The sequence below is a fragment of the Chelmon rostratus genome, chromosome 5 (assembly GCF_017976325.1).
Source record: "Chelmon rostratus isolate fCheRos1 chromosome 5, fCheRos1.pri, whole genome shotgun sequence".
Taxonomy (NCBI): Eukaryota; Metazoa; Chordata; class Actinopteri; order Chaetodontiformes; family Chaetodontidae; genus Chelmon; species Chelmon rostratus.
Genome location: NC_055662.1, coordinates 6185971 through 6200773, shown reverse-complemented (window position 1 = coordinate 6200773; position 14803 = coordinate 6185971). Strand labels below are relative to the sequence as shown.

General features: G+C 42.1%; 1 protein-coding gene across 1 annotated transcript in view; it reads right to left on the bottom strand.

Moving 5' to 3' along the window:
• The window catches only part of slc4a5a (solute carrier family 4 member 5a), a 32486-nt gene extending 18894 nt beyond the window's left edge, over window positions 1–13592 (bottom strand). The window contains exons 1-10 of the mRNA XM_041937521.1: window positions 13388–13592; window positions 10437–10566; window positions 8370–8530; window positions 6585–6743; window positions 5957–6052; window positions 5385–5440; window positions 3483–3640; window positions 3308–3395; window positions 696–850; window positions 278–406 (exon numbers count right to left, since the gene is read on the bottom strand). Of these exons, the coding sequence (XP_041793455.1) occupies window positions 278–406; window positions 696–850; window positions 3308–3395; window positions 3483–3640; window positions 5385–5440; window positions 5957–6052; window positions 6585–6743; window positions 8370–8530; window positions 10437–10566; window positions 13388–13511 (1256 nt within the window). The 5' untranslated portion in view covers window positions 13512–13592. The remainder of the gene's footprint in view (window positions 1–277; window positions 407–695; window positions 851–3307; window positions 3396–3482; window positions 3641–5384; window positions 5441–5956; window positions 6053–6584; window positions 6744–8369; window positions 8531–10436; window positions 10567–13387) is intronic.
• Between the last annotated feature and the right edge of the window lie 1211 nt (window positions 13593–14803).

Genomic DNA, 14803 nt, shown 5'->3' with positions numbered 1-14803 from the left:
TTCCTGCTGTAAAGCAAAACAAATGGGTGGAACATTTGCTTTAATTGGTTCTGTTGTTTCAGGCACCGCTGAAACTGAGTGGCCAGCACTGCCAATTTGAGCACATTAATTTTTGTGTCCCCAGCTAAAGTGCTCATTAGGGAGGATCAGTATCTATTGGGGAGTTGAATTTGTACCCAAATAACTTCCCGACTTCATATTCAAACTTCCAAATGCCAGAGTCAGGTCAAGTTTGATCCAAGCCTGAGCAGTTAGCCATGCAGACTGGACTACCTACCGTCCAGTGAAGGCCAATTCTTCCCCGAGCTCGTGTTGCTCTGGCATCTCCTCGTCCTGAGCCAGGCCTCCTCCTCCTCCCGCTGTACCGTTCATCTGCCCCAGCTCGTTTAAGGAAAACACTGACTTCCTGCAGGAAAGATAGACGAGAGTACATATTGTACATCAAAGGTGCCGCTCCTCACATGTTGTTTCAGAGGCTTTTCACCCCTGCAAGCTTTGGCCGGTGCTTGACATGGAGGCATTATTGTATGAAGCACAAAGCTACATAAAACTCTGACTGTGGGATTTCGTTCAGGAAACAATGTTTTTTATCCTAAATCTTTACAAAGTAGTTGTAGGTAGATTACTCATTGTGCCACAGACAAAGAAGCTGAGAGCTTAATGAGCATTACTGAGGTGGATGGTAAAACTCCAACCTTTTGTCAGCTGAGGGGACTTTCTTGGGTGGCTCGATGCGGATTTTGGGGTCCCATTCTCCAGGTGGAAGGACAATCACTTCATCCAAAAACTCATCTATGCCAGCGATGAGGTCCTCGCGATCTCTGGCCTTGTAGGCTACATCACTGAAGAGCTGGGAGCGGGGGACAGAGATAAAGGGAGAGGATTTCACCTTATCTCATGGCTGACTGTACATCACGGTGATAGGAATCAGTGTGTAGCTCTAATAACTGGAATTTGACCTAGAAATCCCATCCTTTCTGATGGCCTTTGGAGACTTGTTAAACATAAATTATGGAAGCGATATCGATGTTTTGACCCCAGTTGGATTACATTCAAAAACAACTGTCAGTCAGTAACTAATCATGCCCTAGAAACACTGTGAGCACGGGAGCATAATGCTGAGAAAAAAATCAGAGGGCTGATTTAATTGGCAATGACTTGGGCATTGGTCCAGTTTTCGTTTTATAAGTGGTCACTGCATGCTGCACAGACTGCAGGTCTCACACACAAGCAGTTTAGCTTGATTTGGGTCTGTAGAACAATCGCTGACTGTGTTGGAGCCTGCTCTACGCTGCCACGTTTCCAGACTGACTCAGGTTCAGCTGGAAATTGCAAATGGAATTTTAAGACTGTCTGCACTTACAATATGTTAAATAATGCCAAATTACCAATACCAATTAATGAGAAAATGCTTTATGCTGTAAATCAGCATCTTTTTTTTTATCAGTGTGAGAGGACCTTAGCAAACATACATACATGCTCTGTAATGGTTGATTAAGAATACCCAGAAACATCACGGGTACCCCTCTGCCATCTGTGAGGTGAGGTGCCTGCCAAGAGCCCAAAGGACACTAAAAAACAACACCCACCCGACCACAGCTTGTTCACCCTGCTGCCATTTAGCCATGAGGTTGCAGATTGCAATACCCCTCGCCTCACCCTCACAAAAAATGCAAAAAGGCACTCTTTGAGCCAGTGTTTGGTTTGTCCATTCTGGGCAACTGTAGAAACACAGTCTGCCATGTTGTGATGAGATGGCAGACTGTGGAAGAGGACTCTTTTTCACTGTAGATATAAAGAGCTCATTCTAAAGTAACAAAAACAAAGATTTTTACTTAGAGGCAACTATACACTGATGAAAGCATAACTGTGAATATTACATTCCATTTCTGCCAATAGATCCCACTCATGTCGGGATCAGACTACATAAATCTAGCCCAATTTTGAAACAATTTGTCACGGTTGACAAATTACCAGCATCATGGCTGATTGTGCATGACAATTTCGTGTCTATAGCCGTGTAGTGTGACATGCTAAAAGACCTGTCATGCAGCATCTTGGATGCCCAGAGAGACCCCAACGAAAAAGTCTAGCATGTCAGAATTTTCTGTCTTGACATGCCTAGTGTGACATCTCCCACGACATGTTCCTGAGCATTGACCAATCAGGTGCTCTCTACTGAGCCCACTGAGGTAACCATGGCGAGGAGGCGAGGAGGAGGAGGAAGAGAACAGTTTGTAGAGCTGTGGCAACAGTACCCATGTCTGAGTCAAAAAAGACAAATGTTGGTGAAGAATAGCAGAAACATTTCATCAGCCTGGCGAGCCGCTGGCTGTGCTGTCATGACATTATCCCCGGTCCTAACTGCAGGAATATGCTAATCATTACTGATTCCAGATCTAACGTTAAAGTGGCGTTTGATGCAGCCAACACAGCCAAACCTGCTCCTTTAAGAATTAACACTGTATTTCAGCCAAAGGAGTGAATTATGATATTGCCATTATCACCAATATGTACTTCACTCAATATAATCTTGCCCACTCTAACTGCTTCTATTATATTTTGATTCTCCACAGCTCCTTCAAGATTGCGCTGCGAAGGCCTCCAATGGGAAATGCACCTCCCTCCAACCCTCATGACGGCGTTCAACCTTCAACCACAACACCCCCAGACATCTGCCTCAAACCACGTTCGTCCGTGGATTCAGCCCCAACTGCTTCACTGCTGCCCGTGAAATACAAAACCTGTGTTTTTTGAGTATGTCAGATAAACTTTTTGTGATGTTATAACAGAATGACAAGTTTAAATTTCTTGAATCTGACTTAGCTTAAGATTATAATGGAGCTATGATGACTGACCACCAACGGATTGTCAGTGTTTGATTATGGTTGGTGAAAATACTATTTTTGTGCAACTGTGGCTCTTGCACGGAATTCACACAGTTCAATTTAAGAGAACAGCCTATTTATTTACTACTTGCTATGAAAATAGCACATTTGGCTTTGTGGTTAGTGATATAGAAAGCAATTAAAACATCTAAAATTGCATTAGGGAGCGAGAATAGCACTGCCATTACTAAACCATGGGTGACTCATTATCCCAATAGAAACTCTAACTGATGCTTAGCAATCAGACAATAGCTGGGTCCCCGTGGATCGGCAGGCTGAAGCACATGCCGTGTACATTTTAGCTTCAACTCCAGCTCACAGCCTTTACAGGAAAGGACAGATTCTGTCTCCACATCTGACAGTGTCAGTGCCATCTAATAAAGGCATGTCACAGAAACCTTTTCAAAACAAACACTTACATCATCCACCATTAGGGTTGCTATGGCTCGGCCGATCTCATTATAGGACTTGGCCTTTCCTTGGGGTCCCAGGAGAATAAACAGGAATCTGTATCGTGATAAGATAAATGTGAGGTATGTGCTAGACTTTGGTGAGTGAGGATGAAGAGGTGAAAAACATTGCACATCGTTTCACCTGGTGGGAACAGGGACCTCAGTCAGACCTCCAAGTGTTGTAGCTTGGGCCAGGCGGACAAAGGCTACGAAGGGCTTGTTGAGGAAATCCACTTCGCCCACCAAGACGTTAGATGCCTCTGCATCTCTGGGAATCTTCTTCATGAATTTATTTTTTAGCTGCAGAAATTAGAAAAGGAGAACATGGTGAGACATCTTCTTTAATTAACGAGGTTGAGCCATTTCTATTGGTTAATTCACATTTCACACATTTGCTTTTGGTACATTCATGTTTTAGTTGATGTGTTTCTTTTTTTTTCCTTCTGTGCTTTGCAGGATTATTTTCTCTCTTATATTTATTGCTTTTTCATAATCAACTTGAATCATGTGTTTTAATTTGCATTTTTAAAGCAGCAATAATTTGGCAGAAATTAACTGCAAACTATTTAGATAATGAATTAATCAAGAGAAAAAAGTCTCTCTACAGTCAATATAATGCAGTAAAGAACAAACAATTGTTACCTCAGGCGCTAAGAAGAGCTAATGGGGATTATTCCCTATTTACTGACATTCTGTAGAAAAAATCGAGAAAACAACTGGCCAATTGATGGATCATGAATATACTAACAAATATTGTTAGCTGCATCCCTGCATACTGCATACTGTTTATTCTTCAAGTATTTGTGAATGTAATGACCGGATCTCCCTACAGGGACCATTAAAGTCTCACCTTTGTATCATTTGTTACTAACAGTCTCTGTAAACCTTCCAGATTGCTCTGGCAGGGCGTCATTATATCAGCAGATGTTTTGCAAGATAACAGCCTTGTGTTTTTCCATGAGCGCTATACCTCAAGAAACAGCAGAGGGGCAAAACAAATGTGGGCTGACGCAGCTGTGACTGAAAGAGGGACGGCAAGCCAACCTGACCTGTCTGATTGCATGTAAAGGTGTGGCAGGAAATTGGACGGCAGCACAATAACACTCAATAATGGAGAGCATTGCCAATAACCCACATCCCCAATCTGTGACTACATGTGAGGGCCAAGCACGCGGACTGGACAATGAGATCCATGTTTTTCCCCGTGCCAGCTCAATATCGACACAGACAATGTGGCACACACACACAAACGCACAACTATCACTTGTCCATTGTTACATGTGACCTACTGTAGGCCTGTAAATACGCTTTGAACATCCAGCCAACCACTTATAACTGGGGTACTTAAAACTGGACATTCAGCACTCCTCCTAACAGCTTTGCTTACAAATAAAGTTCATAGCCTACAACAAACACTCCTAAACAATTCTCATTCATTTATTTTTGTACATTCATCATCGCTGTGAATGCCACTTAATCCTGACCTGTCTGTTTCAAAGCCCTGCATCCTATTCCAAGCACCAACAGCACGTCCTTGCATCAGTCCAAGCATGTGTCACTGGGTTTAAGTCACATTATTGCGTCAGCCCACAAATGGGTGAGTTATGTGCTTACATGCTTCCTCTATCACTAGCTGTCACCTTCGCTAGCAATTGCTCTGAAGGATTGGTGACACATAGGACAGAGCTGGCTATCACCACTCCACAGAATCATCAATTCAACACAACACAACATCTTACTGAGACATGCGATAGGTAATCTCGTCAATAATGGAACGCAACACAGCGGAAAATGAGGACACTCCAGAGATAGCTTCCGTGCAGATAAATAGACATTTTGCCATTCAAAAAGATAGGAACATGAATTTGGCCAATATTAACACTCACAGGGATAAAGCCACAGCTGTGCAACTAAAAAACATGCTCGCTTTGAGAACATTTTGATTTGATTTTGAGGTTGTAATGCCAAGTGATCTTTTATTACTTCATTCAGTATCACTCTCTAATGCCTAAGCAGGCTATGTAAAAGGACTGAAATGAGTCACCTGGTCTGTGCTGGGAGTATCTGCAATATCATTCATACTCCTGCTCTGGGCGTGACCTGGAGTATAAAACAACAAGAACAGTTAGAACATCTTCATTACATGCTACACATTGTAGTATTTTACCCCAAAAGGGAATGAGCACCATTTAATTAGGAGAACTTCCATAACTCTTAAAAATTAAGGTCAGTAAACAAATGTCCTTGTTCGCGCTGGGACGAATGGATGAAGGGCTTCAGTTGTCCTTGCTGAGTCCATCATTCTCAGTATGAACAGTTCACTTTAACAGCTCAAGCTGGCTGATACTTGTCTTTGATTAAATAAGTACGTAGATTTGATTTGGGGCAGTAAATGCTTCCGATAAGAGAGAGGCTTGTTTCTGACTACAGTTAATCAATATATGATTTTACATTGAATATCTAGCCAAATCAAATCATTACATAGTGATGGGAGTCTCTGTGTAAAAGTGTCTCTATGTCAAAGTTACTGGAGGTCCGTTCTGATGATTTAAATGAAGTTTCAGGGGATTTTCTGCCCCTGTCAGTTAAAATCACAAACTGTAGACAGACACTCACGCAGGCGACCATAGTTGGCAGACTGCTGTTTCATTCGGAGGTCCTCTGTGGACCGGTTAAAGTTGGACACTGGCCCCGGAACTGGCCCCGGACCACCTCGAGACCCTGCATTCCGATCTGGCGAGGGGAAGGGACACAGAAACAGACACAAAAAGCAGCAGAGCGGTCAGAGGTGATGCTTTATGATTTATCTAGCAGCGTGCGCACAGCCCGGATGAGATGAGGAAATGCTACGGCGGTAATTAACTCATCAAACATTAATACATCCCCTGTGGAGGATATGAGCCTTGTTGACTGCAAGAGTGCGTTCATTCATTTACCAAGTGAGTCAAATATATGCATAATGAATTTCGCAGACCAAAGATTGATAAAGAAAAGAAATTGCTATATCTTGGGGACACGGTCTTATTTCGTGTGATGGCATGTTATAATACATGCTTTCCAACATTGTGTGTAGTATCATCAATCACAGATGTAATTTACAGTAAAGATAACTGATGTGATTATTGTTTTCGTCAGTGCTGTAGGTCAGTAAGCTCTCATCCTAGAGGGAATGGTGGTCCCATGATGTCCTTTTTTTTTCTCAAATAGAGCTAGATGATGTTTTCTGATAGCAACAGAACTAGACGCTCACTGGTGGAAGAGCTGGATTTGCCGATGTCGGCTAGCGAGCGGTGGATTGGCTTCTTGGTCTGGTGTCGATGTTTCCTCAGCAGGACAAAGCTGATCTTCTCTCTCAGCTCAGGAGATATCACGCCTTCCTCGATCTGTCTCTCAATGATGTCATCTGGAAACGGACGCATTTATATTTCACGTGAGGATATTTGACATATTTGTTCCAAAATTAAGGCGTTCCCACATTGTAGAACTGCAGTTTGTTACCATATTATACATTAAACAGACATACAGCAGTTCATAAAACTGAGTACTTCTCAGAAAACTGTTATACATCACCAAGTGGCATATTCAAATGCCCTCAAGCCACATATATACAACACCCTGTGATAGTGTCAGACTAATTTAAAACCTGTCAGTGTAAGTGGCCCTAAAGCTCTGTTTGGTGTTCAGTGTAAAGAAATGACTGTGCTGGTTGACTTCTGTCCTCTGATTGCATAATACAGTGATAAATGCCCCGAGCTCCATCAGGGAAGTCGACGGTGTTTGTGCGTGGAGCTCATATGTATGAATGAGCTCAGATTGTCTTTATTATCATGATGTTTTGATGGAGACCTTTCCACAGCAAACAGGCATTGTCTGAGAACAGTTATTAATCAATTATTCCAACCAGTCTCTAACGGTCATCACAGCTCGGCTGAAGTGAGTGGGCCTGGCCTCATCAGTCACATCCTGCTGCGCTGGCTTTCTGTCTGTCCACATATCTCATGCACACTAGTGCGAACACAATAGTATTTTGAAGGCTCGCCTCTGTATTTTTTTCTCCTTTATAGCCACTCTGTAGATACACATACAGTATGAAACGTTTACCTGACACATTATTTTAATTTACAAATGTAGGTTAGCCCGCTATGACATAGTAGCCTACACTACCTTTCTGAAAGTAGCGCACTGTGTTAGCTAACTAGCTAGCTAGCTGAAGAATCATGAAATGTTTATATTTTTGCTAGGAAACATTCAGATTCAACTGCAATGAGTGTGGCTCCCTCGTTTAGTTGGTAGATTAAACAGTGATACACACAATTTAATGTAGAACACAGTCAGCGAGGAAAGTTAATTGATGCGATAAACATTGGGATATTTGACAAGTCAAAAGCTAGCAACATGGTTCCACATTAACATTAGCATTAACAATTAGCATTATTGCTGAGTTAGACTATAGACTGAAATTTCATGAGAATAAAAAGAAAACATTCAAATTTAACATACGAAGCTGTGGCAATACTTGCATTTGCTAATGAAGTTTGTTTTGTCGGTTTCTAGGTTCAGCTCAGAGGAACGTGTCACAGCAGGGAAAACACAGCTGTAGCTCATAAAATTAATTAACGTAGGGGAGTCAATTAGAAAGTGCCGTCAACAGGTACACCTAGGATAAATCAAATTTAAGATTCATCTGAGCTACAGGCGTGTCACGACTCACTAAAAACGTTATGATGTTTGCCACTTGAGGTCTGAGCATTAAGAGCAAAGATATTCAAAACAATATTGCACTTTTCAAGCTTTGAAGGGAGCTAAATTTGGAGTGCACTTCAATAATTAGCTTTGGGACAACCTAGAAAACAGCCGACTTCCTGTGCAGTTCAGCAATAAACTAGGGAGGAACAAGACGCAGCTAAAGTTACGAACTAATATTGTGTATACACAAAATGCATCAGTCCAAAATGAACAGAAATCAACATTAACTACTGAATTCTGTCATGAAATTAGCAGAAAACGAAATGAATCTCAAACATCTCACCAACTATCTGAGGCAGTGAGTAGCCCTCCAGGTCCAGCAGCACCGTCCCCGTCTGGAGACACGTCCTGAGCTCAAAAAGGCTGTGCAGGGACAGGGTGGACACGTGCGGTTTACTCCACCGCTCTCCTCCCTCCTCCACCTTCTCCTCGAACTTCACCCACCTGACGGCAGCACAGAGAGAGGGAACAGGTGAGCAACACACAGAGTGCTTTGAGCTTGGCTTCAGCTCTGCTGGTGGTGCCCACCGGTCAGCAGAGGTGTGCAGCTCTCAGGTGTGACACTGGATGTGACACTGGATGACTGTGAAACAGTGTGGACACACACACAGTGCAACAGTGTGCTGCTCAGTGGACTGGCTTGTATCGCTACATATGTTAAAGAATCACTTGAATACCTTTCCCACTCTGCAGGCTGGCAAACTGGTCACCTCTTCAGTTTGTGTGGTCTGAAATTTAATTTAGCTTTAATGAGTCAGACAGATTTGAGTGGGCTGTGCAATAGAGGGTTGACGGTGCTTCCTTCATTGTTGACATTTTCTGAGTTGTCATGGTAGATATTCTTGAAACATCAAATTTCATCCAAATTATCTGACAAAATCAGTTTCTGAATGAATTTGTATTGAGATGCGAGCCATGCAGTCATAAAATTATCAACTTTTTTGCAGCAGACTTGCAGGTGGAACTAATGAAAGTAATGACTCCCCTGCATTTAATTGCATCAGTAATTCATGCCTCTTTATCAGCTCAATACTAGGACTTTGGGAACTGAACACCAAATGGAACTATGCCTAATTTTAATACTTGTTCACAAATTTCAAGAGGCAGTGTTGAGCCCTATCATTATCTGAACATAGTTTGCTGAAGCCTGATACTGAGTGTTGGAAGGACGTATTACATTAATTCCACTTTTGTTGGTGTTAATTAGTCTTGTAACTAATTACTTTTTAAATTAATAACACAACTGCAATCCCCGAACTGACTCATTGCTTTCACGTTAAAGCAGATAAACACAGTCTATTATAATGGAATATAATGACCTTCAATACAGGGGAGAAAGATACAGTAGTAAACCACAGCTGGAGTCAAGAGGTGTAACAGCCACGTCAGTTATGGCTAAAACTAGAAACCTGCACAAAAATGACGAGTTACCAACATGAACCACTGTGTTCTGAATGGACACATTACAAACACTAACAAAAGGCAACGTCTGCTTTTTGGAACATGAGACAGCAAACTCAACAAACCACTAGGTTTGTGGATAGGGCAATGTTTGGTCATTTGCGTGATTCTGCACAGAATGGAGGAGAGTGAACGGGACACAGAACAGGGTAATCCAAACAGGTGAAGGACAAAGCGAGGAGCTCGAACTTGAGAGGGGCTACTCTTGTTACTACTGTTGCATGCATGTGGTTTGGGTATGAAAAGTTGGACACGGAGCAGAAAATCATACTTTGAAATTTATGCTGCAGACTGGTGCCCACAACAGGCTGGAACACCACCAGCCTCTTTTACCACCTACACGAGACTCATGTCAAACAGTACGGAGAGAGTCCGCGGGTGAGAGCCACAAAAGTACAGTCGAGTGCTCAAAACAAAGGCCAGACTCAGGAACTGACTGAGTTTTCTTTTTACCTTTTTATATTTTATATGTTAAAATTTTCTATTTTGTTACATACTATAGAATCAAATATGGGACAGTATCAGCTTTTCCATGTGGTCACTATATATAAACTAATTAGTCATTGAATTTACGGAAAGTGCTATACTGTGATATGTATCTTTATCTGGATGTGAAATGTCCTAAATTAGGATATGAGATCATATGATACAGCCTCATTACCAATGGCAGCATTACTACAGTATCACAGTAACGTGTTTTTTTTTTGGTGGATGTAATGAGTAAAGAAATCGTGTTACTTTTCAATGAGGTGACAAGTAACTATTTCTCAGTAACTCGTGCAACACTGGACACTCGTATGTATTTTGGACAGGCTGAGTCATCTGTCCAGCAGATTTACGAGGGGGCTGTGCCTGAATTTCGTGCATGTTTGAGAGTGTCGTCATCCACCTGGCCGACTCCTTCCACTCCAGCTCGTCTCCTTCTCGCTGCAGAGTGTCCATCTCAGTGAAGAGCGTCGGCGTGGGCATGTCGTCGTCTTCGCTCAGGATGTAGCGTAGCCGCTCTGCCGCCGGAGACACTTGACGGAATGAAAGAAGGGTTTAGACATTTTTACTGTTTGTAATCCAAACAGGTTTTGATGGCCTAAGGATTATACAACTTTTTTAAAACATAATGTTGAAAAGAAAAAAGTGATTACACTGCTTTCATGTGAGCGCTCTGAGCTCAGGGCTGTTGTTGTAAACCTGCAGGTTCTCTATGAGAGAAACAGGCAGTCCCTCTGCCGTAACTAAGAGGTCAAATCAGACTGACCTGTCGCTTATGAATGTAAATAGTGATCTCCAATATCAATCAATTTGTAACTAGACATTTTTTCACTTGCACCCTGCTCACAGCCAGCTGTAGGCTGTTATATATGTCCCCTACTGATAATGATTGTAGTATCGAAGCCTACATCCGGATCGCACATTGCTACCTGATTATAGGTATTCAATCATGAGCCCACCATACTTACAATCCATTTCATTGTTGTATGGAGGGTGAATTGGACCCCGTGTTCATAACTGGTGCTGCAGGGTAATAAGCTGTCAGCTGACCATTGTGCTGTGGGTCAATTATATTGAAGTGCTTTATTGACAGCAAAGAACAGTAAAATCCACTTATTTCTGATTTTTCCTCAATGCAAGGAATGGTGATCTAAATCATGCAAAACCATAGAAAAAAATGAATCAGCAAAATAAAGTGTTTGTGACCACTTATACCTTTTTAACAGCATGTTTGATGTAGAGTTGCCATTTAGTCTACCAATTCCTCTAAGCACAGTGAAGACTCATGAGCTACTTTAGCGGCTAAAGTGACAAGAGCCCAATTAACTTCATTCACATGAGGATCGGCAGAGTTTATTTTCCTTCCTGTGCTCTCTAAATTGTTTACTTTCCCTCACTGGGCATCATTTTCTCCCGCTGTTGTCTTGGTGTTTGCTACATCTTTATTTTCCCTGGTATAATCCTCCTGCTGGTAGTGGTGCTATGTGCATTATTGATAATCGTGTCCTGAGGCCCACACGCTCCAAAAGACTGTATTTGTGAGTAAAGTAAACACCTCTGCTGCCTCGCCACTGATCGCACCACATCAATTTAGCAAGGTGGACAACTTTCCCAGCCAAAGTCTTTGGAAGCCGAAGCGCAAGTGTTCTGCCAGGCTTCTCATTACTCCAACCTGAAACAGAGGCTACGCTCTCAGGCTGTGTCTCAGACTCCTGCTGTTCACTGTTAAAAGTGCTGGAAGCAAGCAAAAGCAAATCAAAAGCATAAGCTAGGAGAGTGAAACAAAACTGTGATTCATGACACAGTCCAGTTTATGTCTGTTCTTCTGTAGAGCCGTTGAAAGCAAAAGTCACCCTGCAGCTGTGTGCAGAAAACATGTTATGTACACCAAACTTCACTTGAGCTATGTCTAAAAGAGCTTTGCTTTCCCATATTTAGTTGTATGAGAGGCTATTCATAGTTCATAGGAAGTAGGCTGAGAGATATGGATTTTTTAAGAATTGATAAAAAACATTCTTCATCGCCTCCATCATTTTTTATTTTCTAACCCTGCCAGTGACAGCCACATTTTTTCTTTATTCTACAGCCACAAATTTCTGTGTTATATAAAGCAGAATTGAAAGACAGGTGGATAGGAGCACGCTGATAGTACAAAACTTATTAAAGAGGCAATGTTTGGTCGGCCACAGAGTAAGAGATACTCCAGCAGTTCAGCCTTACCCCTCCAGAAAGTTGAAGGACTTGCAGGAGGCAGATTTTAAAAAGAATGTTAATAAAAAATCAATAAAACGGAGTAGTGATCTTCTGGCATTTAATTCCTAGTATGGGTCAAACCCCAAAAATCAGGTTTTCACATTTGACATAAAGCGTGACGTCTTTTAATTAGACAGTCACTGCCCTCTAAACAGCCATGTCTTCAAACGCCACTCCACTGTTTTCTCACGTTTCAGGAAGACATTATGCAACTGTTTCACTGAGTAGTACTAACCTGGATGACTAAACAGTGGCGTGTAAAATTGGTGGAGTGCCCCTTTAGCGCAGGCATTAGACCCTGTTGTACTTATGGGATGAGAAAAAAAGTTGCCTTCCTGTAGCCTCGTGAAATAAGATTCAAAGAGTTTAGTCTTGCGCCAGCACAGTGATTGACAGGCATTGCAGCCAATGAAAATGTTGGTGCAGCAATCCAGCATAACAGAAGCAAGAAAACTATTAATGAAGGAAGGGTCATCAGGTCACTGTGTAGTGTGCGAATGCATACCTATATATATGTATATCCATATACATATATATAATGCTGCTATCTAGGCCAGGGTTCCCTTGAAAAAGAGATTTTGTGATCTCAGTGGGAATTAGCTGCATAAATAAAGGTTTGATAATAGTAATAATATAATAAATTGGGCAGACCACTCCTTCATCTCTCTCCTCTCAGCTTCACGGGTTCTCAGTTAGGGTGATGGAGGGTGGAAGTATTAAGCAATTTGTTTGATTTGTGTGTTAATTCAATCATTTATTCATATTCATAATTATATTATCAATGTTATGCTAGATTTATAACACTCATGCACAAGTGTTAAAGGTTAGTGACACACTAATCTTAGTAAGTTAGCTAAACTTAGATACACTAACTAAATTAACTCTGCGCCTGTTAGCTACTGTCATGTTATCCTGGTGTTATGACATAATGACTGTCCTAGATTTATAGTTTCCTGTAACAGAAGCAGGAAGAGAGACACAGGTAAAGACTGTCCTCAAGTTCTCCTGATTTTAGGCCTGAACTAATGAGACCGCTGTTAAAGGAGGTTCTTGCTCTTTCTGAAGTCATTTTATGGCGCGGCTCTCAGGCCGCTGACTTACTTGTGCGGCTGATGTCCTGGAGACTCTGCTCGTTTGAATCCATCAGTCCTTCCTCTATATCTATGTCTCTGTAGCGGTCCTGCTCGTGGTGTCTGTGGTGGCTGTAGCGTCTGTCCCTGTCCATGTCAGCGGCCTCACGACTAGAGCGCCTTCGCCTGCGTTTTCGCCGATATCCTCGAGGCACCGGGACGCCAATGTAGATGGACTGATGGTCTGGGGACAAATATGGACGGTTCCTGGATGGTTAGATGAATACTGCACAACCGGTCGCACTCATTTAAACTGAATCACCAGTCTGGGTTCCTGTAGAATACTATAGCAGTTTACTTCAAGAACAAGCTTTAATAAGACCAACATTTAACCCCAAAAAGTGACTTAAATAAATGTTTCATGAAAAGCCCCAAAATAGTTGACTGACAGCCAGTGACGCTGGCAGATTGCCTAATGAGATATTTCATTATCCTCATATACTCAGAGGAGTGTTTCAATGAATGTTAAATCACTGTAACAAACGCTGAATAAATTATGTTTCACATCATGTCTCCTTATTAACAACAGCAGCATCCTCTGGAAGAGGCCCGGATAAAAGCAAGTCTACTCAGAATCACTCAGTCCTGCAGCTTTCCTGCGACTTACGGCTCAGATAGTCTCTGTTTTGCAACAAAAACCTGAATGATGTGAGTTTGATCATCTGCTGGCAATTAAGTTGTCGCTTTAAAACTAATTGCACCCGCAACTCCATGTGGAATAACTAAACAACAGGGAAACGCGAACCAATATTGGATGTTTGGAAAAAGAAACCTGCAGCTTCGTGTGAAGACAAGAACACACACAAACTAACACTAGCATGCTTATACGATTCCCCAGGTCCTCAAATACACACTCATAAACACACGTGAGCACACGATCTTCACTCCTCATTTGCAGCCTATTAACAGCAATCACCCACACAAACTCTCAGAACAAATTAGAAACAAAGAAACAAATTAGAAACTAGAAGTCGGTGTGATGAATCAGCTGTCTCGCGGTAATATTAAGCGACAAAGTGGGTGTCATGACTTAATTTCCTGTTTCTATTAGCAGAGGGCCAGTCTATGATAGATCTGCCATAAACCACACACTGTGTGCACACACACTCACCCTCCTCCTCCTCATAGCGAAGTTGAGAGACGCCCATCCCTCTGTCTCCATGCTCCATCCTAGTAATGAGGAAGAGACACAATATTTGGCCATTATTTCAAACGTTAAATGCGTGTGCACCTTTATAATCCCAGCGTGTCCTTTTTCATTTCCTTGTTCATGTCTATCATTGCTGTCATTTCTTTACACACGTGTGCATGTGTGTTTCAGTGATTTGAATGCATGTGTGTGTGTGTGTCATTGCTCTAATTCTGCCATTAGGGCCTCCAGCAGCAG